Source organism: Narcine bancroftii, chromosome 2, assembly GCF_036971445.1.
Source record: "Narcine bancroftii isolate sNarBan1 chromosome 2, sNarBan1.hap1, whole genome shotgun sequence".
Lineage (NCBI taxonomy): Eukaryota > Metazoa > Chordata > Chondrichthyes > Torpediniformes > Narcinidae > Narcine > Narcine bancroftii.
In genome coordinates, this window is record NC_091470.1 from 81,769,371 (window position 1) to 81,796,401 (window position 27,031).

General features: G+C 39.8%; 1 protein-coding gene across 3 annotated transcripts in view; it reads left to right on the forward strand.

Annotated features, from left to right (window-relative positions):
- The window catches only part of ino80 (INO80 complex ATPase subunit), a 282,382-nt gene that overhangs the window by 162,947 nt on the left and 92,404 nt on the right, over window positions 1-27,031 (forward strand). For all 3 annotated transcript variants that reach the window (XM_069917252.1, XM_069917251.1, XM_069917253.1), the window contains 7 exons: window positions 606-691; window positions 6,492-6,659; window positions 7,749-7,882; window positions 12,846-12,913; window positions 13,003-13,096; window positions 17,876-18,041; window positions 20,393-20,533. In XM_069917252.1, coding sequence (XP_069773353.1) covers window positions 606-691; window positions 6,492-6,659; window positions 7,749-7,882; window positions 12,846-12,913; window positions 13,003-13,096; window positions 17,876-18,041; window positions 20,393-20,533 — 857 coding nt within the window. The remainder of the gene's footprint in view (window positions 1-605; window positions 692-6,491; window positions 6,660-7,748; window positions 7,883-12,845; window positions 12,914-13,002; window positions 13,097-17,875; window positions 18,042-20,392; window positions 20,534-27,031) is intronic.

A 27,031-nucleotide genomic window follows, 5' to 3' on the forward strand; every position in this document is an offset into this window, starting at 1 on the left:
ATTTAGTCATCTGAAGTCCATATTTGACTATATATGATATTAACTGCAGCCCAGTCTATACTGATTTCTTCATTGTAACACAGAGATGGATTTGGTGGGTTTATCCTGACCCTGAAAATTTGTAAATAAGATCCACAGGTCCTGTTTTATATTGTTCATTTGTGTGAACTATTTCCAGGAGTGGGAATTTGAGCTGCTGCTTTCATGAGCAATGGCTGTTAAAAGATTGAGATTAAAAATTAATATTTAGAATGATACTTAAGATTTTTGATGATGGGAGGAAAGGGGATTGATACTTTATGAAACTCATTTAATTTTTGTTCTATTTCAGCTTTAATATTGCAGCTAAAATATTTTTGAGTTTGTCCTATGGGCAGGTGGCTATGTGACGAGCCACTAAGTTGCACTATTTACTGTATTTCACTAGTTGCACGTATGTTTGTTGGATTGAGGGGCAGTACTGTGCTGAATAATGACCACTCCCAGCACAATGTTACTGCAAGAATGTGGGCAAACAAGTTTTCTGGGGCACCTGGCAAAGATGTGTGGGCAGTACCAATAAAGAATATCAATATTCTGAAGGGTTTCCCCTTTTGTCTTTGTAGACCAGCTATCTCGTCTCCACATGATTCTCAAGCCTTTTATGCTAAGGAGGATCAAAAAGGATGTGGAAAATGAACTTTCTGATAAGGTAAGACTGGTTACACATGTTAAATCGTAGTGCTTCAGAGGTGGGAGTGATTTAGTTTCACATTCAGTCATTTTAAAAAAACTGGTAATTAATAGCAATTATGTTTGTTCTCAAGATTCAAAATGCCTGTATTGTCATGTATACAAAATGCACAAAATTTGTTCTCCTTTGTTTTCCGTAAAGCCATACTAAGTGGAGCCACTTATTCAGATAGGAAGGAGAAAACAAAAGAGGGTCTCTTCAGAGACAGTAGGCCCTTTCAAATTGCCATGTAAAATGGGTTAACCGGGCAATTTGCCCAGTTAGTTCCCCAGTTATGCGACAGTTAGCAAAGGTCTGACCTGGTCGATGAGGTACTGAAAAAGGATTACAGTGAGCTAGGACAGAAGCTAAGAAATAGGATCGCCAGGGTGGTGATCTCTGGATTGCTACCTGTGCCAAGTGCAACTGAGGACAAAAATGGAAGGTTAAGACAAATGAATGTGTGGCTGAGGGGCTGGTGTAAAAGACAGGGTTTTGACTTCTTGGACCATTGGGTTCTCTTTTGGGGAAGGCATGACCTTTACAAGAAGGATGGGTTACACCTAAACCCAAAAGGGGTCAATATATTGGCAGCTAGGTTTGGTACAGCTGTCGGATGCGGTTTAAACTAATTTGGCAGGGGGATGGGAACCTGTATGATAGGGCAAAGGACAGGAAAAATGAAATAGGAAAAGTTAGGTTAGGCAGCGAAAGTAAAAAATCAGAAAGAGCAAGGAGGATGAAAAAAGCAAATCTGAAGGCTTTATATCTTAATGCAAGAAGCATTCGAAACAAGGTAGATGAATTGGCTGTGGAAATTGAGACAAACAAATACGATTTGATTGGGATTACAGAAACATGGCTGCAAGGTGGGCAAGCCTGGGAACTTAACATCCCGGGGTATACAGTATTTAGGAGGGATCAACAAGAAAGAAAAGGGGGTGGGGTAGCATTGATGGTGAGAGAAGGGAAGACACAATTGACAGGAAGGATATTAACTCGGAAGGTGTAGAATCTATATGGGTAGAACTGAGGAATAGCAAGGGGCGAAAAACGTTAGTGGGAGTGGTATATAGGCCTCCAAATAGTAATGTAGAGGTGGGGGAGGGCATCAAAAGACAAATTAGAGAAGTGTGCAATAAGGGAACAGCTGTCATCATGAGAGACTTTAATTTACATATAGATTGGACTAGCCAAATTAGTAAAAATACTGAGGAGGAGGAATTCCTTGAATGTTTACGGAATGGTTATCTAGACCAATATGTCGAGGAACCATCTCTGGAGCAGGCCATTTTAGACTGGGTATTATGCAATGAAAAGCGGCTAATCAGCAATCTTGTTGTACGAGGCCCTTTGGGAGGGAGCGATCACAATATGATCGAATTCTCACTCGACATGGAGAGTGAAGAAATTAAAAGGCCCTGAATTTAAATAAAGGGAATTATGATGGTATGAGACGGGAGTTGAGTAAGATTGATTGGGTGGTGTTTATGGGGGGGGGTGATGGAGGAAGCATTCAAAGATCTAATGGAAGAATTGCAGAAACCGTTTATACCGGTTTGGCATAAAAATAACCAAAAAAGGTGACTCAACCATGGATAACAAGGGAAATTAGAGACAGCATTAGGTCCAAAGAGAGAGCATATCAATTGGCCAAAAAAAGTACCAAATCCGAAGACTGGGAACAGTTCAAGATGCAGCAAAGGAGGACAAAGGGATTAATCAAGAGAGCAAAAATAAATTACATAAGTAAGCTTGCGGCAAACATAAAAACCAACTGCAAAAGCTTTTATAGATATGTCAAGAGGAAAAGATTGGTGAAATCCAGAGTAGGTCCCTTGCAGTCGGAATCAGGGGAATATATAATGGGGAATAAGGAAATGGCAGACCATTAAATCAGGGGAATATATAATGGGGAATAAGGAAATGGCAGACCAATTAAATTTTTACTTTAGTTCTGTTTTCACAAGAGAGGATACAAATAACCTCCCAAGGATGTTGGGAAACATAGAGACTAATGCAAGGGAGGAGCTGAAAGAAATCAGTATCTCTAAGGACATGGTCTTAGGGAAATTGAAGGGATTGAAGGCCGATAAATCCCAAGGACCTGATAATCTACATCCTAGGGTACTTAAAGAAGTGGCCATTCAGATAGCAGATGCTTTAAGAATTATTTTCCAGAACTCAATAGACTCATGATTAGTACCCATGGATTGGTAGCTAATGTTACCCCACTATTTAAAAAGGGGGGTAGAGAAAAAGCGGGGAATTATAGGCCGGCGAGCCTTACATCAGTAGTGGGCAAAATGATGGAATCCATTATTAAGGATGTAATAGCAGAGCATATGACTAGCAGAGAAGGGATCGGACAGAGTCAACATGGATTTACAAAAGGTAAATCATGCTTGACAAATCTGTTGGAATTCTTTGAGATGGTGACAGGTAAAATAGATGGGGGAGAGCCAGTGGATGTGGTGTACCTGGATTTCCAAAAGGCCTTCGATAAGGTCCCACATAAACGACTGGCATGCAAAATCAAGGCTCATGGGATTGGGGGCAAGGTATTGATGTGGATTGAGAACTGGTTGGCAGAAAGAAGACAGAGAGTTGGGATAAACGGCTCGTTTTCTGAGTGGCAGGCGGTGACCACTGGGGTGCCACAGGGATTTGTACCGGGACCCCAGCTGTTCATAATTTACATTAATGATCTAGATGAGGGGATTGGATGTAATATCTCCAAATTTGCAGATGACATTAAGCTAGGAGGGGTTGTGTGCATTGAAGAGGGGAGTCAGAAAGCTCCAGTGTGATTTGGATTAATTGGGGGACTGGGCAAATGGACTACAATGTGGATAAATGTGAGGTTATCCACTTTGGTAATACAAACCAGAGGGCAAATTACTATTTGAATGGCAATAGATTGGGAGATGGGAAAGTGCAGAGAGACCTAGGGGTTCTTGTGCACCAGTCACTGAAAGCGAGCATGCAGGTACAGCAGGCGGTTAAAAAGGCAAATAGTATGTTGGCCTTCATATCAAGAGTATAGGAATAAGGATACCTTACTACAGCTGTACAGAGCCTTGATGAGACCACACCTGGAGTATTGTGTGCAGTTTTGGTTGCCTTATCTAAGGAAGGATGTTCTTGCAATGGAGGGAGTGCAAAGGTGATTCACCAGGCTGATACCTGGAATGGCAGGAATAACTTGTGAGGAAAGATTACGCAATTTGGGATTGTACTCGCTGGAGTTTAGAAGATTGAGAGGGGATCTCATAGAGACATATAAAATTCTGGCAGAACTGGACAGAATGGATGCAGATGGGATGTTTCCAATGATGGGAAAATCCAGAACCCGGGGCCATGGTTTGAGGATAATAGGCAAACCATTTAGGACTGAAATGAGGAGGAATTTCTATACCCAAAGGGTGGTGAATCTGTGGAATTCATTGCCACAGAGGGCAGTGGAGGCAGGTTCATTAAATATATTTAAGAGGGAATTAGATATATTTCTTCAGTATAAGGGAATTAGGAGTTACGGAGAGAAGGCGGTGACGGGGTACTGAACTTTAAGATCAGCCATGATCTCATTGAATGGCGGAGCAGGCTCGAAGGGCCGAATGACCTACTCCTGCTCCTATCTTCTATGTTTCTAATCCAACCGGGTCCTTGACCTAGCTCAGAGGTTGTCAGGGAACCCAGTTAAACTTACCTAGGTCATGTCCACAGGCGATTTGAACAGGAAAATGGCCGACCCGCTTAATTCTGGTGATGTCAGCGGTTGCGTGCGTGCATCACTAGGCAGCCAGCTTCTGAACATCTGGCAGTACTTCTGGTGAGTGCGTGATGGATCATTGCAGTGGCGGGATTCCCCTTAAATCGCCGGGTTGGCGATTTAATGGGTCGATCCCCCTGCAATTTGAAAGGTGCTTCCAGCACTTTTGCCCCAATAATCACACCTGGGTCCCAGGAAGGCTACCCAGGTGCTGCAGTTTAAAAGGGGCTATTGTGTCCGTGAATCCCACCACCTCCTTCTGTATCCCCATCGTGACATGGTCTCCAGTTTGATCCCTGGTTCCGAACCCCTAAATGATTAGGAAACTGTCAGTGCTGGAGGCACCTTTCGAGAACCTTGCTTGCCATTGGTTCTCTCATGACACCTGGACCCAATACCTGGTTCCGATATGCTGGTTGACGGCAGCCCACAACCTGATATGGAGACTTCTGCCGCTGAGCTCCACACTGGTCCACTGCTGTGATCTCCTATCCTGCAGGGTCCTCTCCCAAGTTTCTTGGTGGTGGGTAGTTCTCTTGCTTTGGTGCCATGTGCCAGGTCTGACCTTTGTGGTTTGGGCTACCAAATATGGGGACTGCTATACTGGACTTCATGAATCTTCAATATGAAGAAAAAAACTCAGCCCTGTTCTGAAAGCAATTTAAATCTGCTTGGCTGCTGAGCGGGATAGTTGGACAGTAGGACCCAGTGGAGGAGCACTGTCTCCACTCGGGCCCGCCACATCACTGTTGCAGCCGTTCCACCATGCTGTAATAATACATGGTTTGAACATGTGCAAGGTTTTGGGTTAGTTAATTTAATTTAATTTAGGAGTGAAGTTGTATTCAAATTTTCATTGGTAGATGGTGTGTTACATGAAAAATATGTAAAAATCATATAAGTTGTTTTTTTGTTGAGTTTGCTGATCTGTTAATTTTATTGGACGTAAGGTGATAGGATGAAGAGGGTTCTTTCTGTTCTTTATAAATAGATTTTATATGTGATAGCATCCTGTACTTGAGTTTCTTCAAAGGAATCATTTCACTCCTGAATATTGGTTGAATATTTTGTGTAGCACTTCATTGCCAGAAATCCCATACTTCAGGTGAGAATAGATTTAGGCTGCATTTTTGGATGATGGACTTTTCAAGAAATTCGGGAATTCACTGAATATTGTTAATAGCAGTTCTCCATCTACTCCCCACCCACTCCTGCTCCAACAAAGGTACTCTCATTTTCTCTTGGTTATGGGTTTGCTCTTTTAAAATATCTGAGTTTGTCATACAAATACAGTAAAACCCTGGTATCCAGTACCTATGGGGATTGGTAGATGCTGGATATTTTCCACTTGCTTGAGACTTGCTCTTTCAATGCCTAATTAATTTTCATTTAAAGGTTTAAATTTTATTTGGATATTTTAAAATAAACCACCTGTGAGCTCCTATCATAGGCCGTTTAAAGCCTGTACAGAGCCAACGGCAGTTGGATCGTGCACATAGGCCTTGTGGAGGAGTGCTGAGATTTTGCAAATAACTAACAGGGCATGCATGAGATTGTGTTGGAGCCAGCAGGAAGATGCCAGCAGTGTTGAGTCTTCGCTGTCAAGGTATGGATTTTAGACCTGGTATATAGGATGATCCCTATTTTAAGGTGAAATTTTTACGTTTCGGGATTATCTTATACAACGGAATATACAGTATTACAATTTTAAACTTGCATATTTTTTACCTATTTTATTCTTATTTATTTTAATTTTAAAATGTATTTTCTTTGATTTTATTTTTGCCAGTTGCTTGAGTTCCGGATACCAGGGGTTTTACTGTAACTTATTTTGGAATGTTGTGTATTGGATGCTGTTACTGTTCCAATTTTGTTATATGCAATAATCTGTTATACACAAGTGCACAACAAAAAGCTGCACTATCTCAACAAAGGTGGAGTCTACCATGTCTTCACTCTATCTACTTGTATCCACTAAACCAGTATTCTGCTTTGTTCCCTGAACAGATTGAGATCCTAATGTACTGCCAATTGAAAAGTAGACAGAAGATGCTCTATCAAGCTTTAAAAAACAAGATTTCCATTGAAGACCTACTACAGTCATCAATGGGAACTACTCAACAGGCCCAGAACACCACCAGCAGCCTCATGAACCTAGTCATGCAATTTCGCAAGGTTGATACTCTGATGTTTTTACTCTTTGATATGTCACTTCTTTTCATTCACTCACCCACAATTCTGGATTTGCCTCGGTCTTAAGCCTGCATAGATCCAATAATCTTTCTACCTGTAATTCCAATATACAATTTCCATTGTAATAGAAATGAAACAAACTACCAAGTGAGTAGGGGATGGAACTAAAGCTCAATAAGTGTATTTGCACTTCAGATATAGATATCATAGGAAATGTTAAACTATAAATGTGAGAGTGGTAGAGGTAAATACCTTTACCTATAACAGAATATAAACTCTGAAGTTGCTGTTTATCATGTAAACTTGAGAATCTGTGGGGGGGGGGGGAAATAATGTACCAAGGGCCAAGTCAGTTATATATTTCTTGCTGAATAAGAATCAAGGACTTGATTGACAGGTGTTTATTTTCTGCACTGCATGCAAGAAATTAGTTCCATGGTAAACTGGAGGGGCAAAAATGAGGCAGTCAATCAACATACACAGATAATTGGAGTCAGCCTAACTGCTTTAAGAGGGAAATAGTAAAATTAATTCTCTGACAGATCTACTTATATTTTGTGAAGAGTCTAGGATAGTACCAGGTAATCTTGAAGGGAGTAGTACAAATAGTGCTCCCTGCATTTGAAGTATTCTGACATGGTCAACTGGATCTGCTCTCTGCCCAAACTTGAGGCCTCAAAGCAACATGTTCCTGATGGACATCACTGCTATGCAGAGATCACCTGACATTTAATTGACTTCTATTTTCATTGTTATCTTAAACCTGAAGGTCAAATAATTCTCTGGTTATGAAAAAGTGGTCAGTGACAATCGCAGGCATTAACCCTGTGTTAGTGGGGAATGAGAATCTTTTTGGAACTCAAAACATTTGTGCCTTCATTCGTTAATCCAGACAATCTGCACAGAGAATGGATTTGAGTTTTTTCTCAGTGCATCGGTGAATCAGCACAGCTAGGGATTAGAGCTTTTCTACAGTTATTGGCTGTTTACTGATTTATGAATTGCTCTCCCAAATTGGCTTGTGTTGTTCATTCATGTCTTGCATCTATCCATATTTTTCTCTTTTTACAGGTCTGTAATCATCCAGAACTATTTGAGCGTCAAGAGACTAAATCACCTTTTCACATGTCTCTGAAACCATACACCATTCCCAAGCTTATTTACAGAGATGGGCAAATTAACTACTTCAATCACTGTCGCAACAGGTCAGCAAGTATCAGCAATATCCTCTCTAAATCAAACTAGAACATGTAGCAGTACAGCACAGGAACCCTCCATTTGGCTTACAATGTGGATGTCAAATATGGTGCCAATTTAAACTAATCTCATCTCCCTGCTCTGTTTCTCTCCATTCACTGTCCATTCAAGTGCCTGCCTAAATGTACATTATTCTACTGCTATTGTATCAGCTTCCACCATCTTCCCTCGCAACACGTTCAGGCTCCTACCACAATTTTCTAAAAAACCTTGCCTCACCAATGTCATTTAAACTTTCCCCTCTCACCTGTGCCTTATCACAGTGATTCTTAGTGGTTCCTGGTAATGTGGTAAAGATAAATATTACTGATATCGAAGTAATATGAAAAGCAAGTAAATTTAATAACAAAATAAAATAAAATTTCTCAAATTTTTCCCAGCAAAATGGAAATCCTGCTGACGGTCTGGGAATGGGCTTGAGATCATCAGCCCCACTACCCACTCCCCCCCACCTGCTCCAAATTCCCCTCGCTGAGGTTGTGAGCTTGATATAGGTGGATGACAGCAAGTCAAGTAATACTTCCCATAGTTGGTGTGTGAAAAAAAGTTGAGAACTGTTGCCACTATTGTATTTGACATTTCCACTTGGCAAAAATACTTTTCTATCTACCCAGTCTGTGCTCACTGACAATATTTTCCCAGTTTGACAAAAAACAGCATTAGCTTTTCTCCAGTCCACCAGAACTTTGCCTGTATCCAAAGAAGATACAAAGATATTGTTCAAGACTACAGCAATTCCATCAGGCCCTGAAAATTTATTCACCTTAATATTTTTCAAAAAGCCCAGCACTATCACCTCCTTAAGATCAGCATCCTATATCCATACCTGCTCGCTGAAACCTCTATTTTCCTTTTGGTGAACACTGATACACTTATTCAAGGACCCCTCCCATTTCCTCTGGCCCAGGCATAAACTTCCTATGTTCCCAAGTCGTCTTACTATCTCCTTTGCTGCCTTATTGTTTTTAACCTATGTAGAAAATATCTTGGGTTTCTCCTTAATCCTACTTGTCACGGACATTATATGGCTCCTTTTAGCCCTCCTCTTTGTTCTTTTGTGCTTCCTTTGTATTCCTCATAATCTCTGACCGATTTCATCTTTCTAAACCTTAACTGCACTTCCTTATTTTTTTCCTTTGATTAGATTTGCCACATCTCTATCATCCAAGGTTCCTGAACCTTGCCATCCTTATCTTTCTTCCCCATTGAGAGGATGTTGAACCTGAATTTTGACCAACTGGTCTTTAAACAATCAGATGTGGACTTGCCTAAAAAAGCTGCTCACAAGCTACTTTCCCCATTCCTGTCTAACAGTGCTGCTATTAGTTCCCTCAATTTAGCATTTCCCTCTCGAGTCCAATCTTATCCTTATCCATAATTAAATTAAAATTTATGGAGTCTTGATCTCTATTCCCAAAACTTTAATCATCTGACCAGTTAAAACACAATGCTGGAGAAAATCAACAGGTCAAACAGTGTACTTTATATTACAAAGATAAAGATACATAACCAATGTTTCAGGCTTGAGCCCTTCATCATTGATCAAGCCCAAAACGTTGGTTATGTATCTTTATCTTTGTAATATAAAGTACACTGTTTGACTTGCTGAGTTTCTCCAGCATTGTGTTTTTACTTCAATCATGTTTTACTCCCATCATCTGGCACGCTCATTTTCAGAACAAAGCTCAGTATGGTGCTTTTCCAGGTTAGATATTTTACATGATGTATCAAAAAACCCTCCTGGATGCATGGGACAAATTATGCCTCATTTAAACTTTCGGCATTGAGGAAATCCTGGTTATTCCTGAGAAAATAATATTTACCCACAATAACAATCCTGTTGCCTTTGCATCTTGCTATAACTTAGGATTCTTAAGGATAAGATCTATGAGCATTTGGAGAAAAGCATTCTACTCAAGGATAGTCAACATGACTTTGTAAAGAGAAGGTTGTGCCTTATGAGCCTAATTGAGTTTTTTGAGGAGGTAACAAAATTGAAGAGGGTAGAATGGTAGATGTGGTCTATATGGATTTTAGCAAGCCATTTGACAAGGTCCTCCACAAGAGACTCCTCCAGAAAGTCATGAGGCATAGGATCAGTGGAACCTTGGCTGTGTAGATAAAATAAACTATTGGCTTGTAGAAAGAAAGTAGTAGTGGAAGGAAAGTATTCTGCCTGGAGGTCAATGGCAAGTGGAGTGCCATAGGGATTTGTCCTGGGACCCCTGCTCTTTGTAATTTTTATAAATGACCTCGATGAAGAGGCAAAAGGATGGGTCAGTAAGTTTGTGGATTACACAAAGGTTGGAGGAGTTGTGGATGGAGCTGAGGGTTGTCGAAGGTTACAAGATATAAACAGGGCAGAAAAGTGGCAGATGGAGTTCAATCCAGATAAGTATGAGATTACGCATTTTGGAAGGACAAACCAGAAGGCTGAGTACAGGGTTAATGGTCAGTTACTTAAGAGTGTGGATGAACAGAGGGACCTTGGGGTTCAAATCCATACATCCCTCAAGGTTGCCGCACAGGCTGATAGGATGGGGGATTGTGTTCAGGAGTAGAGAGGTCATGTTGCAACTCTACAAATCTCTGATGAGACCACACTTAGAGAAATGTGTTGAGTTCTGGTAACCTCATTATAGGAAGGATGTGAAAGCCATGGAGAGGGTGCAGAGGAGATTTACCAGGATGTTGCCTGGATTGGAAATCAAATCTTATGAGGCAAGGTTAGCAGAGCTGGGGTTTTTCTCTTTGGAATGTAGAAGGACGAGAGCAGACTTGATAGAGGTCTACAAGATTATGAGAGTCATAGATAGGGTGGACAGCCAGCACCTGTTTCCAAGGGCAGGAATAGCAAATACCAGAAGACATATGTACAAAGTTAAAGGAGGGAAATTTAAGGGAGACATCAGGGGTATTTATTTTACACAGAGAGTTATGGTTGCCTGGAATGCCTTGCTGGGGATGGTGCTAGAGGCTGAAACATTAGGGGCATTTAAAAGACTCTTTGATGGACATGTAGATGAAAGAAAAATAGAGGGTTATGGGTAGTGTAGGTTTAGTACTTTTTTTAAGGAATATATGGGTCTGCACAATATCGAAGGCCAAAGAGCCTGTACTGTGCTGCAGTGTTTTATGTTATATCTGCCTATGCATTTGTTCTTCTATTTTAAATTGTCTATTGGGAGTCCAAAAGTATGATCCCATCAGATGAATTGATCATTTCTTGTTTCTGATCTCTACCTTTCTTGAGTAAAACACAAAAGTCTGCTGATACTATGATTGTAGTAAAAACACAAATGCTGGAGGAGCTCAGTAGGTCTCCATCCTCCTCTACTACTATCTACTCGTCCCTCAGCCACATATCCTCCATTACCCACACATCTGCCCAGGCCCCCTTCGCTCCCACGCACAACAAGGGCAGGATTCCCTTTGTCCTCACCTTCACCCACCAGCCTCCTCATCCAACACATCATCCTCTGCTATTTTTACCACCTACTACATAATCGCACCATCAGATACATCTTTCCTGTTCTTCCCCTCTTTGCCTTTCATCAGGACCACTCCCTCAGTGACTCCCTCATCCACTCCTCCCTTCGCTCCAATTGCCCCTTTGGCACCTACCACCTTGACTACAGGAGGTGTTCCACCTGCACCCACACCTCCTCCATCATCACAATTCAAGGCAGCAAACAGTCCTTCCAAGTGAAGCAACATTTCACTTGAGAATCTGCAGGAGTCATCTACTCCATCTGTTGCTCCCATTGTGGTTTTCTCTACATCAGAGGGACTGGACACAGTCTGGGAGATCGCTTCATTGAGCACCTTGACTCTGTCCGCACAATACCATGGATCTCCCAGTGGCCACTAATTTCAATTCCCTGTCCCTTTCCCTTGCTGACACGTCTATCTATGGTCTTGTGCAATCCCTGATTGAGACTACTCACAAATTGGAGGAAAACATATCATGTTCTGTCTGGGCTCCCACCAACACGATGGCATTAATATTGACTTCTCTAGTTTCTGTTAGCACCTCACCTCCATTTTTCCCTTCTCCTTTCCTCCAGATCTTTTTCTCTCTCTTCCCTCTTCCTTCTGTCTCCTTTCCCCAGCTCTGCTTCCACATAGTCCCAAACAAACCCACCCTCCCCTTTCCTCCCTCCTGTGTCCCATCCATACCCAATTAACACCTTTTGTATATTGATGTTTACTTCTCCCTCTGTCCATTCTTCCTTTCCCCACCTTTAATTCAGGCACCTGCCTGCTTTCTACTCATACCTTGAAGAAGGACTCGGGCCTGAAATGTTTATCTTTGCAAGACCTGCTGAGTTTCTCCAGCATTTCAGTGTTTTCACTCGACCTATATTGCCTCTTCTAAAGATTACCATTTAAGCACATTCATGTTCATTTTTTACTTTTTATTTGAATATTCACTTTTTATCATTTCACCAAAGCAGGAGTTGCTTTATCGCAAAATTAGTTACTCGGTATAATCTCTGTATGCAATGCTTTACTGTTAGCTCGTGCTTGTAATTAGAACAATCATGAAGTTCCAGTTCAGATTAATATGATTAAGGTTTGCTGATTGGCAAAAAGTAAAACAGCCACTTGAGCCTCCTCTGCCCTTCAATAAGAGAGCAATTTTCTGAATGTTGGCCTCAATTCAACTTTTCTGTCTGATTCTTGTAATCCTTGCATACGGTTAAATTAGGGTTTTACTATGGTTGGGTTGGATAGTACCCATTTTTTCAGAAATGAGATTGAATTTGTTTATAGGAAACAACTATGAATGATTACTTGTTTTTAATTTTTCCATGGGATGTATGGTTGGGATTGTTTATGTGATATTAATTAGATTGCCAGTGCTCTGCTGCTATTGACAGAGATTTGCTGTGTGATTCCTTTTTGCAGGTGGTTAAGAGTCATTCTGACCCCATTTTCCCCAGTTCACATACACCGGTCTCTCTTCCATAGAAAAGGTGAGGTTTCAGTTGCACATTTTCCAGGGCTTTGCTTCATTATTGAGGACCAGGCTTTTAAAGAGTATTTTTTAAATATTCCCACCTAGGTAATGATGAAGGAAGCTGCTTTTCTTTCCTGCGTTTTATAGATGTGTCACCTTCAGAAATGTCAAATATGATGCTTCAAGGAATGCTTGCGAGGTGAGTGGAGGGGTTCTGGTGCATGTTATCAGCCGAATGTGTAAACCTCTCTCATTGCTCTCTTATCCTGCGATTAAAACTAAGTCTAGCACAATAACCTGGCATTTACTGGATTTGTATAATTTCCAACAACTGAGGGAATAACCCTTGCCTAATGAGTGTTTTTGTTTAAAAAAAAATTATGACAGGAGCAGAGCTTGTTTGATGAAATTGCAGCAGGGAATTACACCATAAACCAGAAAGCCAACATGATGAATGAATGTGATCCCTCAATCAATGGTTCAGATTAAAGCTCTGCACTTCCACCACATCAATTTCTGAATGGTAAAGGACAGCTAAACGATGTAACAAAAGGAGGCTGAATGAATTTTTCCATCATCAATTATAGTAGAGCTGATGATGTTGGAGCACCCATCTTCTGCCACATCTCTTCCTAATCTCGCTCTCACGACCATTGGATTCCCTAAGATCAAAGGAGTACAAGTTCAGAGCAATTGAACTCCATCTAAGGTATCAATGCAGCAGATCCAGGCAGTGCTGGATTAAGGTATTGCAGAGCCTGTAGCAAATATTTTAAAGGGGCCCTAAATAGTGTTGGCTGGCACATGCACGGTGATGGGGGGGTGGGGGTGAAGAACTTGCACTGAAATTACACTAGCACTGTAATTGCTCCCCTTCCCCTTCCCTGTTAAAACTTAGACATTTTGTTAAAACAAAACTTATGGCGGCGGCTGGATCAATGCAGGATCACTGGCTGTCTTTGTTACCCATAATCCCTCATGCAGCTGGAACCTCAGCGTTTCCCTGGTGCTGACACTGGCAGCATGGGGGATTACGGGTAACCAAGACGGCCATTTCTCTCACATTGAGCCATCGCATGAGCTGCCGAGGATAGTCTGTGTTAATAACCCCAATTAAATTTAAGGTTAGTGATCTTACCCAATTATCACCTTTAATCAGGGTTATTAACACAGAAATCTGATAGTCAATGCACAAAGATGAAAACAAAAATGTTTCTCATAATTCATAGTACATAAACATGGGGGCTCTTGAAATTACGGGGCCAGTAGCATTTGCTATCATATATCTTGTCTGTTTTGGGATGTTTTCTGGTGATGGTTGTGTTCCAGTTCCACAGAACTCAGTACTGAGGTGATTAACATTGGACTGAAGAATGATTGTTGTGGCAAATGTAACTGAATAACTCCATTATTCAGGTAATGAGGGAATCAGAAAACTCGAAACTGTAATTCAGTTAGCCTAATTAATTTAAAGAGATAAAACAGGACATCAAGGAAATCATGGACAATCAGGCAGAGTCAACATGGCCTTGTGAAAAAGAAGTTATTGCTACAATTTTGCTAGTATTTTTGAGGATATAACAAACTAGTGCATTAAGGGGCTGAAAATCAATTGCAGATATTAAAAAGTTTAAATGAAATTAGAAGATGCTGGAAATATTTATCAAATTGGTAACCAACTATGAAAAGATAAAATTTCAGTCCAAAGTCCATTTGTTAGAATTGGGAAAGGGAAAACAAATACCAGTTTGCCCTACACTCTTCTATTTTATTTATAGTATATTCTTTATCTCTGCTACATCAAAGAGCAGGTGTGAGTGCAAACAAAAGTTCTCTGCATTAGCTGTGCATCCTTGCAATTTCCACCAGTTCAACAAGATTCCAGTTCCATGTGCATTTTTTTTCTCTCCTCCTTTTCAGCATCTCATCAGAGCCATTTCATTTGACTCCCTTGTCCTCTCTTCTATTCCCAGCAAACACTTTCCCATCGGCTGGAGGAGATGCAATTCAATTCTCTTTCCAAAATCCAGAGACCTAAAAGATTGTATCTAGTGTCAACAATTTTGATGTATTGCTTCCACTCTGGTGCTCTGCATTTGGTATTAAATAGTGTCTTCTCTACTTTGGAGAAATTAAGCAAATACCCCTTTTACACGGCCGTTAAAAGATGGGAATTAACTGCATCACTTACCTGTGTGAATGCAGCTAGCACAGAATGGGGGGAGGGGGTCATTTTCATCCTGCATATTACCCACTAAGGTTATTAGTAGTATAAGCCCCTTTCACACTTGCATCCCACTAAATTGGCTGTTCAGTGTCCTGGGATAGGAATGGGGTTATGGCTTTTCACACTTGACCACTCCTAACTGGGGCACTGAACACTTTCACACTTTTAGGGAGTCATCCCCAGGGTTAGAACTGTTCTACCTTCTACCAGAGATGACCTGCCTAAATCTTGATCAATGTATTATGATCTTATATTTGAAAAAAAATTAATCATGCCTAATTATAACATAATTAAACTTTATGTACAGCGCTCTTCAGCCTCCATTGTTGCTGTGCTAACCTATATAAACATTTATAAGGGACCGTGGTAAAGTGCTAGCAATAAATAGTAATAGCATACAATTTTTAAACAGGGTGGAAAAGTTGGTAGTGCTTTAGTGCACAATTTATATAGTGTGGGAAAGTTGGTAGCACTATCGTGTACAATTTATAAATACTGTGGGGGAAAAGTGATGGTGGACCTGCTCTCCCAGAATTCCATACAGCAGAGAAAGGGGTGTATGCCCGGCTGCATTCACGGAGCATTCAGAGGGGTTTCTCTACCACACGGCATTCTGGGAGGTCAGGTCCACCATTACTTTTTTCCCCCACGGTCTTTATAAATTGTGTGCCATAGCGCTACCAATTTTCCCACACTGTTTAAAAATTGTCCACTATTGCTATTTATTTCCTATTTCTCTCTTCCCCCCCCCCCCCTCACTGCAACTTTCTCATTTCAAAGTTTATACCTTCATTTTAATCTTTTCTTCCTTCACATTCCTGCACTCACGCAAAAACTTGGGTCATTTCAATCCCACAATGCAATGACCCGTTTCACACTTGCCTGATTTCAACGCCGGCCTCTGCAGATGCTGAGGATTGTACTAGGGGTCAAGGCCATCAATCCCCAGTTTGAGATGACATCATCTGATGCTAGCGTTGAGCTGATATTGCTTTCACACAAGACACTTTAAAGGCCGATTGGTGTTCGATTCCTGGGATCACTTGCAAGTGTGAAAGGGGCTAGAGCCAATGTGTTTCGACCCAGCTTTTTTTGGTTCATTGTGAACGACCTGACCTAGCTTTAAACACAGGTCATTCACACGCCAATTAAGTGGGATCTCTGTGTGAAAGGGTAAAAGACTGAATGATTTACTTTGTGGAGCATCTGCATTCAGTTCACAGGAGTGATTGTGAGTCTCAATTTACTCGCCACTTCAAGCCATTGGCAGTCTGCTGCAATCTTAAAGCAAGCTTTCAGTTCAGGCACACTTTAGTCTTGAAAATTTTTAGTCCTAAAAATTAAGGCAGCCTGCTTTCTCTGACTATATCGGCACTGGCTATTTCTGTCAATCATCCATTTGTAATCGTGACTTCATTTTTAGCCTTCTATTTTGCTCAGACTGACATACACATGTGCTTTTGGCAACTTCTTAATACTCCCATTGATTGGATTGCCTCCACAACTTAAGCTCATCCCTCTCCAACTTAAAACTACATCTTTACTTTTTTGCAATTCTGAAGGATCTTTGACCTCAAAGAATAATTTGTTCTTCTTTTCATAAATGATGCTTGGCTTGCTGTTTCCAGCATTTTATGTGGGCAGAAGGGAACCAGGAGTTGTGGTGTATTTGGACAACAAGATGTACTTGATAAGATGCAGCATAAAAGGTGATTGGATGTGGGAAAACTGACAAGAAATAGATGAGTGGCAAACAAATTGTAAGCAGAGTTAGGATAAATGGGTAATTTTGGATTGGCAATCAGTAAACTAGTTTTATGCTGGAGTCACAACTATTTGCAATGAATAGCCAGATTTTAGCTAGGTTGGTCACCAAGTTATCATCAAAGGGAAATAGGTTCATTGGGAAAAGAAATTGGCAGGTAGAAAATACTGTGGAGGAAAATGTGAGGTTTTTGCTTTGGTCGGCAAACATAGGTCGCACAACAACATGTGCTGTCGTGTTCTTAAAAAAATGAAATACAAATAAAATGGAGTAAGAATATAAAGTGTATCTGTACAGAAGGATTTGGTGGTCATGCAATATGAAACACAAGTTGAATATGCAAGTACAAGAAGTATTGGAAGACTAATTGACTCTTGTGGACTAGTTGACCATAGAATATAAAAAATTAGGATTTTGATACAATTTTACAGTGCAATTTGAGACAACATCTTGGTTACTGCATGCAATTTCATATTTAAGAAAGTGTATTCTTACATTGGAAAAGTGCAGAGAGGGTGCATGATTGATTCTGTGATGGAATTGATGGATATAGGGAGCCAGAACAAGGAAAGGGCTTATTGAACTTTAGAAGAATGTGAGGTGATTATACTTAAACAAAAATTTTCCCTGTATATTCTCGTTAAAAAAAAAAGTAACATGGACACTGCTTTATATTCATTACCTTTCTCCACTTGTATGGTACCCAGATGCTGCAGTCTACAATATCCAATATGGAGGAACTGTTACAATAATTGATATGACCACACTAAACCATGTCCAGGGCCCTTCATCCCTTTTCTCAATCCAGCATTGCTTGCAGACACTTTATTTATAAATGTGATGACTGGGATTAGAAGATCAAGAGCACCACATGTAGACTGAATTGTGCGGAGATTGATCATTTCAGATTCACCATGGCAACCACGCCATGTTACTAAGCAGCGGATAACATCTAATACTTGGTTCCACCTTTTTTCTCTCCACAGGTGGTTAGCTGTTTTTTTGTCACAGAAAGCATCCTACAGGCTCCACCATGTGCGCAGTTGGAGTGAATGTGTGGCAAAAGGTCAGCACCTGAGCAGCTCTGATATGATCATGTGGGTTGATGCCTGTACATCTTTCCCTAATCTTCACAGCAGTAGAACGTTCCAGGTGAGGATATTATCAAAATATTCACGCTTAATAAGATAAACTGGCTGAGTCAGAAATACCATGGGATGAGAGAGCAAGGTTTCAGACTGTGCCAAACAAGGTGTGTGTCTGAGAGAGCAACTATCCTAGGCGGTTGATTGTTTGATGCACACGAACATTAAAAGAACATCTCCTCCCTTAGCATATTTCCTCTTGGAACCATCTCCTTTCAGCATATTTTTAATGTGCATATTTCTAGTTTGCTGGATTTTCTTCATAACTATGTTATCAAATGAAAAATGCTTTTTATGGGTTGAAGTTGTTGGGATGGAACACTTGATAGTACAATGAATTTGAGGAAAGCCATGGGAAAGAAGAAAACTAGATTTCATTGGAGCCATGTGTCATTCAACGCAAGACTCCAATCCATACTACAAGTCAACATGGGCAAGGTTCCGCTACATCGACTACATTGGTGTGGTGCTGCCTCCTGGACCCATAATGAGCTCATAAACTTTATCCACTTTGCTGCTAAGTTTCACACCGACTTCCAATTCACATATCTGGCAACACTTTCCCCTTTCTTGATCTCTATCTCATTCGCAGGAGACAAACTCGGCAGATAATTTCTGCAAACCTACCAACTCTCATTTTCACTGCAATAACCGAGACCTCCCAGAGGTCACCCATTTAAATTTTGCGCCAGTATGTTTATCCATGGCCCTATGCACTGCCAAATTGAGGCTACCTGAAAATTGGAGGAACAATGCCTAATCCAGACAACCAGATGACTTCTCTAATTTCTGTAAAACCTTTCCCCTAAGTTTCTCTCTTTCCCTATCCCTCTGTCTTCTTTCCTCCAACTCCCCATTCCCATCCCTTTCCATTCAGAGTTACACCCTCCCCCTAACATTTCTCAACTTTTTTCTCCTGCCCTCCCAGCCATATCTACTTATGACCTTTTATCTGTTGGCCTGTACTCCTCCCCATCTCTACTTTCCTCTCTCCTCTCCACCCCTCAGCTTTTTATTCAGTCATCTGCCTGCTTTTTGCTCAACCCTTGACGAAGGGCTCAGGCTGAAATGTTGTTACTCTTTACCTCCTGTAGATACTGCGTGACCTTCTGAGTTTTCCAGCACTTTTGTGTATTGCACTATAAGCACCATGTCCACAAACTTCCCTGTTTAAATAAATAAATGTAGCCAACCTGTGAATCAAAATACCTTCTACCAAACTTGCCTTGGCTCCAGCATCAATGATTCTGGTGATTGGTAATTGATGCATTTCCAGAGCATCAAACTGGCTGAAGATTTTCATAATACTGATTTGCTTCCTTTTGATGCTCCCAGTTCATTTAGCTCAGGGGTGTCAAACTCAAATTCACAGAGGGCCAAAATTAAAAACTTGGACTAAGTCGTGGGCCAAAGTAAATATTTATTGAAAATTTTCAACATCTGCATGTTTTCTCTTCTTTCAACATATGTAATGTTAAACTTTTTCTTATTAAAATAAATGTTTAATAATAGTTTTGGTTAAACTCTTTCCAGAAGAAGCAATAACAAATGAGAAATAAAATATTCAATAAATAATATTTCTCTATAGCCTTGAAGCTCCTTTTAAATTTTTTTTTTCACAAGCCAACAAGTCAAAAAAATAACAAATTGCTTCAATGACAAACAGGTTTCTCTTTTAAAATGATGAACATATAGTCTGCCTCCCACCTGTCTTGAAAGGTCCTGTTTTCTGTCTTTCGTTTGGCCATTTTTCGTAAGGGGTTTATTACACGTGAGTTGGGCGACAGGTCGCAGATGCTAATGAAAGTAAAGAGAGGAGATGGGGGCAATTAGCGGGCTGGCGCCAACGCATTTGCAGAGCTTTCTGGGATTTGTAGTATTAGCTGTGCATGCGCTATACTAATGCGGCGGCCAGCAGGCCAGCTCTAATACATATTTGATATGATCTTGCGGGCCAAATATAATTATATCACGGGCCAAATTTGGCCCGCGGGCCTGAGTTTGACATGTGTGATTTAGCTGGTCTGGCATAATGAGTTTTAGGGAATCCTTTTGATACTGAAAACTTCAATACAATTTGGGTGCAATGTGGCTATTATTATTTGTCATTGGATAAAATGGTCAGTATTACATTCTTGAATATTTAAAATTTTTATTATCTCTTGGCACCTCAGCAATCCTTGTCTGACTTCACAATAATGCTGATTTAGCAGGGCAAGATGTAAGCTCACTGTTTATTTATTTTATTTAGACTCATTGAAATAGTACAGACAAGTTATTCCATGTTGTGTTGCCTGTTCTGATCAGTGTTTATTTTGGGTGTTATCAATTTCCATGGATGGTTTGTTCTTTCTCCAGGACCTTTGTTTTACTGGCTATTGCAAAGCATTTACCAGCCATAATCAGCACCATGTCCATCGACGGAAATCTGCTACCTCAACCATCCACCACAGTCAGCCCACAGAAATGCCTACCTTCCTCTATAGCAGCATTCCCAGGGTAAGTAACAGTGGCCATTATATTTTTCAGGATGTGTAGTCATCAAGTTGGAATCCTGCACCCTTGGAGACTAAGAAAGGAGCTGCTTCGTCGAAGTAACAGAAGGGGAAAATTTAGAGATAAACATATCTTAGGACTGCATTTTCTCAAAGCTTCTCTATTTATTTACATTTCTGCCCAAGTCACCTTGCCTTCCTGTCCCCAATCCTTGCTTTTCATCCCTGACCTCGCCTCAATCTTCTCCAACCCAACAAGCAATCTTTGATGGCACAATGTACATTCCAAAAGTGTTTCAAACTGATTCTTGGCTTGAAATGGAAAGTACAGCATCAGAATTACACATACTGTGGACTTTTGCTCATTTTTTAAAAAAAAATTTTATTTTTCACACTATAAACCACATTGATCAAGATACATACATTTTTCTTTTCAAATATATACAATGTCATTTTCTACCCCCCCCCCCCTTCCCATCCCACCCTCCCTACCTCCCCTCCCATTTATTTAAAGTTCAGAATCTAAGATACATTAAACCCGTCAAACAATATTGTCACTCAATAAAAATAAGAAAGAAATTCCACTGAGTCAATTATTTTCATTTCCTTCTCCTTCTGTCATTTTAGGTGGTAGATGTCCCCGGTAGGTTTTCTCTATTGTGTTTCATGTATGGCTCCCATATTTGTTCAAATATTGTAATATTATTTCTTAAATTATATGTTATTTTTTCTAATGGAATACATTTATTCATTTCTATATACCATTGTTGTATTCTCAAGTTATCTTCTAATTTCCAGACTGACATAATACATTTTTTTGCTACAGCTAGGGCTATCCTAACAAATCTTTTTTGTGCACCAAATCAAGTCCAAATTCTTTGTTTTTTATGTTACTTAGGAGGAAGATCTCTGGGTTTTTTGGTATATTGCTTTTTGTGATTTTATTTAATATCTGGTTTAGATCTTCCCAAAATTTTTTCACTTTCTCACATGTCCAAATTGCATGAATTGTTGTTCCCATTTCCTTTTTACAGCGAAAACATCTGTCAGATACTGTTGGGTCCCATTAATTTAACTTTTGAGGTGTAATGTATAGCCTGTGTATCCAGTTATATTGTATCATACGTAACCTTGTGTTTATTGTATTTCTCATAGTTCCAGAGCATAACTTCTCCCATGTTTCCTTCTTTATCTTTATGTTTAAATCTTGTTCCCATTTTTGTTTAGTTTTACCATTTGTTTCCTCATTCTCCTTTTCTTGCAGTTCAATATACATATTTGTTATAAATATTTTGATTATCATTGTGTCTGTAATCACATATTCAAAATTACTTCCCTCTGGTAACCTCAGACTGCTTCCCAATTTGTCCTTCAAGTAGGATTTCAGTTGGTAGTATGCCAACACTGTATCAGGAGTTATATTTATCCTTCATTTGTTCAAAGGATAATAATTTATTTCCTGAAAAGCAATTTTCTATTCTTTTGATCCCTTTTTTCTCCCATTCTCTAAAGGAAAGGTTATCTATTGTAAAAGGGATTAGCTGATTTTGCGTCAGTATTAGTTTTGGTAATTGTTAATTTGTTTTATTCCTTTCTACATGAATCTTCTTCCAAATGAGCAGATGATGTAATACTGGAGAATTCCTATGTTGTACCAATTTTTCATCCCATTTATATAATATGTGTTCAGGTATCTTCTCCCCTATTTTATCTAGTTCTAATCTAGTCCAATCTGGCTTTTCCCTTGTTTGATAAAAATCTGATAGGTATCTTAATTGTGCGGCTCTATAATAATTTTTAAAGTTTGGCAGTTGTAAGTCTCCTTGTTTATACCATTCTGTTAATTTATCTAGTGCTATCCTCGGTTTCCCTCCTTTCCATAAAAATTTCCTTATTATTTTCTTTAACTCCTTGAAGAATTTCTCCGTCAAGTGTATTGGCAATGCCTGAAATAGGTATTGTATCCTTGGGAAAATGTTCATTTTAATACAGTTTATCCTTCCTATTAGTGTTAGTGGTAAGTCTTTCCAATGCTCTAAGTTGTCCTGTAATTTTTTCATTAGTGGATAATAATTGAGTTTATATAGATGGCCGAGGTTTTTATTTATTTGTATACTTAGGTATCGTATTGCTTGCATTTGCCATCTGAATGGTGATTCTTTCTTAAATTTTGAGAAATCCGCATTATTCATTGGCATTGCTTCACTTTTATTTGCGATAATCTTGTATCCCGACACTTCTCCAAATTCCTTCAATTTCTTATGTAATTCTTTTATTGATATTTCTGGTTCTGTTAAGTATACTATAACGTCATCTGCAAATAAACTGATTTTATATTCCTTGTCTTTTATTTTTATCCCTTTTATTTTATTTTCTGTTCTTATCAATTCTACTAGTGGTTCTATAGCTAATGCGAACAATAAGGGCGATAGTGGGCATCCCTGCCTTGTTGATCTGCTTAAGTTAAATTGCTTTGATATATATCCATTTACTGTCACTTTCGCCAATGGCCCCTTATATAATGCTTTAATCCAATTAATATATTTCTCTGGTAAACTGAATTTTTGTAGTACTTTGAATAAATAATTCCATTCTACTCTGTCAAAGGCCTTCTCTGCGTCTGAAGCAACCGCTACTGTTGGAGCTTTATTTCCTTCTACTGCATGAATTAAGTTAATAAATTTACATATATTGTCTGTTGTTCGTCTTTTTTTAATAAATCCAGTTTGATCTAGATTTACTATTTTTGGTACATAATCGTCTAATCTGTTTGCTAATAGTTTAGCTATTATCTTATAATCTGTGTTAAGTAAAGATATTGGTCTATATGATGCTGGTGCGAGTAGATCTTTCCCTGCCTTTGGTATTACTGTAATTATTGCTGTTTTGCATGAATCTGGTAAGCTTTGTGTTTTATCAGTCTGGTTGATTATTTCCAGGAGGGGAGGAATTAATAAACCTTTCAATGTTTTATAGAATTCTATTGGGAATCCATCCTCTCCTGGTGTTTTATTATTCAGTAGTTTTTTTATTATCTCTTCTATTTCTACTATTTCAAATGGTTCTGTTAATTTATTTTGTTCCTCTATTTGTAATTTTGGTAGTTCAATTTTAGTTAAAAATTCATCTATTTTGTCTTCTTTCCCTTCATTTTCAGTTTGGTATAATTGTTCGTAGAATTCTCTGAATTTTTCATTAATCTCCGTTGGATTATATGTGATTTGTTTGTCTTTTTTCCTTGATGCCAATACCATTCTCTTAGTTTGTTCTGTCTTAAGCTGCCATGCTAGAATTTTGTGCATTTTTTTCTCCTAGTTCATAATATTTCTGTTTTGTCTTCTCCACCTTATATGTTTGTAGTGTTTCATATTTTATTTTTTTATCTACCAATTCTCATCTTTTAGTTGTGTCTTCCTTCATTGCTAATTCTTTTTCTATATTTGCTATTTCCCTTTCCAACTGCTCTGTTTTCTGATTGTAGTCCTTCTTCATCTTGGTTGCATAACTTATTATTTGCCCTCTGATAAACGCTTTCATTGCGTCCCACAGTATAAACTTATCTTTCACTGATTCCGTATTTATTTCAAAGTACATTTTAATTTGTCTTTCAATGAATTCTCTAAAATCCTGCCTTTTAAGTAGCATGGAGTTTAATCTCCATCTATACATTCTTGGAGGGATGTCCTCTAACTCTATTGTCAATATCAGGGGTGAGTGGTCCGATAATATTCTAGCTTTATATTCTGTTTTTCTTACTCTGTCTTGCATACGAGCTGATAACAGGAATAGGTCTATTCTTGAGTCTGTTTTATGTCTACCCGAATAATATGAATATTCCTTTTCCTTTGGGTGTTGTTTTCTCCATATATCCAAAAGTTGCATTTCTTGCATCGGTTTAATTATAAATTTGGTTACTTTGTTCTTTCTGTTAATTTTTTTCCCAGTTTTATCCATGTTTGAATCCAAATTAAGGTTGAAATCCCCTCCTATTAGTATGTTCCCTTGCGTGTCTGCTATCTTCAAAAAAATATCTTGCATAAATTTTTGATCTTCTTCGTTAGGTGAATATACATTAAGTAAATTCCAAAACTCCGAATATATCTGACATTTTATCATTACATATCTTCCTGCTGGATCTATTATTTCCTCTTCTATTTTAATTGGTACATTTTTACTGATTAATATAGCTACTCCTCTAGCTTTTGAATTATATGACGCTGCTGTTACATGTCCTACCCAATCTCTCTTTAATTTCTTGTTCTCCATTTCAGTTAAATGTGTTTCTTGCATGAATGCTATATCAATTTTTCCTTTTTTCAGTAAATTTAGCAGTTTCTTCCTTTTGATTTGGTTATGTATTCTGTTAATATTTAAAGTAATATAGTTCAGAGCCAGCTCTTCAGCGCTTGACGTCCTGCTTTGCGGAAACTGCCAAAATGTTTGGCCTGGAAGTCAGCCTGAAGAAAACTGAGGTCCTCCATCAGCCAGCTCCCCACCATGACTACCAGCCCCCCCACATCTCCATCGGGCACACAAAACTCAAAACGGTCAACCAGTTTACCTATCTCGGCTGCACCATTTCATCAGATGCAAGGATCGACAATGAGATAGACAACAGACTCGCCAAGGCAAATAGCGCCTTTGGAAGACTACACAAAAGAGTCTGGAAAAACAACCAACTGAAAAACCTCACAAAGATAAGCGTATACAGAGCCGTTGTCATACCCACACTCCTGTTCGGCTCCGAATCATGGGTCCTCTACCGGCACCACCTACGGCTCCTAGAACGCTTCCACCAGCGTTGTCTCCGCTCCATCCTCAACATCCATTGGAGCGCTCACACCCCTAACGTCGAGGTACTCGAGATGGCAGAGGTCGACAGCATCGAGTCCACGCTGCTGAAGATCCAGCTGCGCTGGATGGGTCACGTCTCCAGAATGGAGGACCATCGCCTTCCCAAGATCGTATTATATGGCGAGCTCTCCACTGGCCACCGTGACAGAGGTGCACCAAAGAAAAGGTACAAGGACTGCCTAAAGAAATCTCTTGGTGCCTGCCACATTGACCACCGCCAGTGGGCTGATAACGCCTCAAACCGTGCATCTTGGCGCCTCACAGTTTGGCGGGCAGCAGCCTCCTTTGAAGAAGACCGCAGAGCCCACCTCACTGACAAAAGGCAAAGGAGGAAAAACCCAACACCCAACCCCAACCAACCAATTTTCCCTTGCAACCGCTGCAATCGTGTCTGCCTGTCCCGCATCGGACTGGTCAGCCACAAACGAGCCTGCAGCTGACGTGGACTTTTTACCCCCTCCATAAATCTTCGTCCGCGAAGCCAAGCCAAAGATAGTTCAATGTAGCCATTTAAAACTTTGTTTATCTTTCCTTTCCGTTTCCTTATCCAATTCTGCTTTCTGTTTTGAACACTTTATAAGACAACATTTCTAAAACATCAAACATTTCCCTTATTCTCCTATCTAAAATTTCTTTAACCCCACTATCCCCTCCCCTTCCTGAGTTGCCCTTTATCCCTTGTCGGGCAACCACATCTCCCCTCTCCATTTGGATTTGCGAATTCACTCGCAAGCGTCAACTGATTTCGCAGTGACCGTAACTCCTCCCCACCCAGCCCCCCCCAGAAAAGATTTTAATTTTCATATATAACAAAGGTCACTCTCTTAATTCCCTCCTTACTTCCTCTCTTCCCTTTCTTTCCCTTATTAATTCTTATCTATATTCTATATATTTTCCTTTAAATACGGATTCACTCATGTACACACATATATACATACACACATATATACATACACACACACACACATATATATATATATAGATATATATATATATATACTCACATGCATATAGTTTGTGGTCATTTTTACTCTCGTTACATGTCTTCATCTCTCTCTGTTTTGTAGTTGTTCTGCAAATTTTCGTGCTTCCTCCGGATCCGAGAATAGTCTGTTTTGCTGCCCTGGAATAACTATTTTAAGTACCGCTGGGTACTTTAGCATAAAGTGATCCTAGGCCACATCCAAGACTGTCTCCCTCCCTCCTTCGACCCACACCAGTTCGCTTATAAAGCAAACAGATCGACGGAAGACACCATATCCATCATCCTCCACACTGTGCTGAGCCATCTGGAACATAGGAACACCTACGCAAGGGTACTTTTCGTGGACTTCAGCTCAGCCTTTAACACCATCATCCCCGATATCCTAGTCAGCAAACTGTCTGCTCTGGGCCTTCATCCTCACACCTGTTCATGGATCAAAGATTTCCTTACAGATAGACCACAGACAGTCAAACTTGAAACCCACCTGTCCTCCACCCGCACATTGAGCACGGGCTCCCCACAAGACTGTGTGCTGAGCCCTTTGGTCATTACTCTTTACACCGCCGACTGCAGACCTGTCCACGCCAGTAACACCGTGGCGAAATTTGCAGATGACACCACGGTGGTGGGGTTGATCACAGGGGGAGATGAGTCTGCCTACAG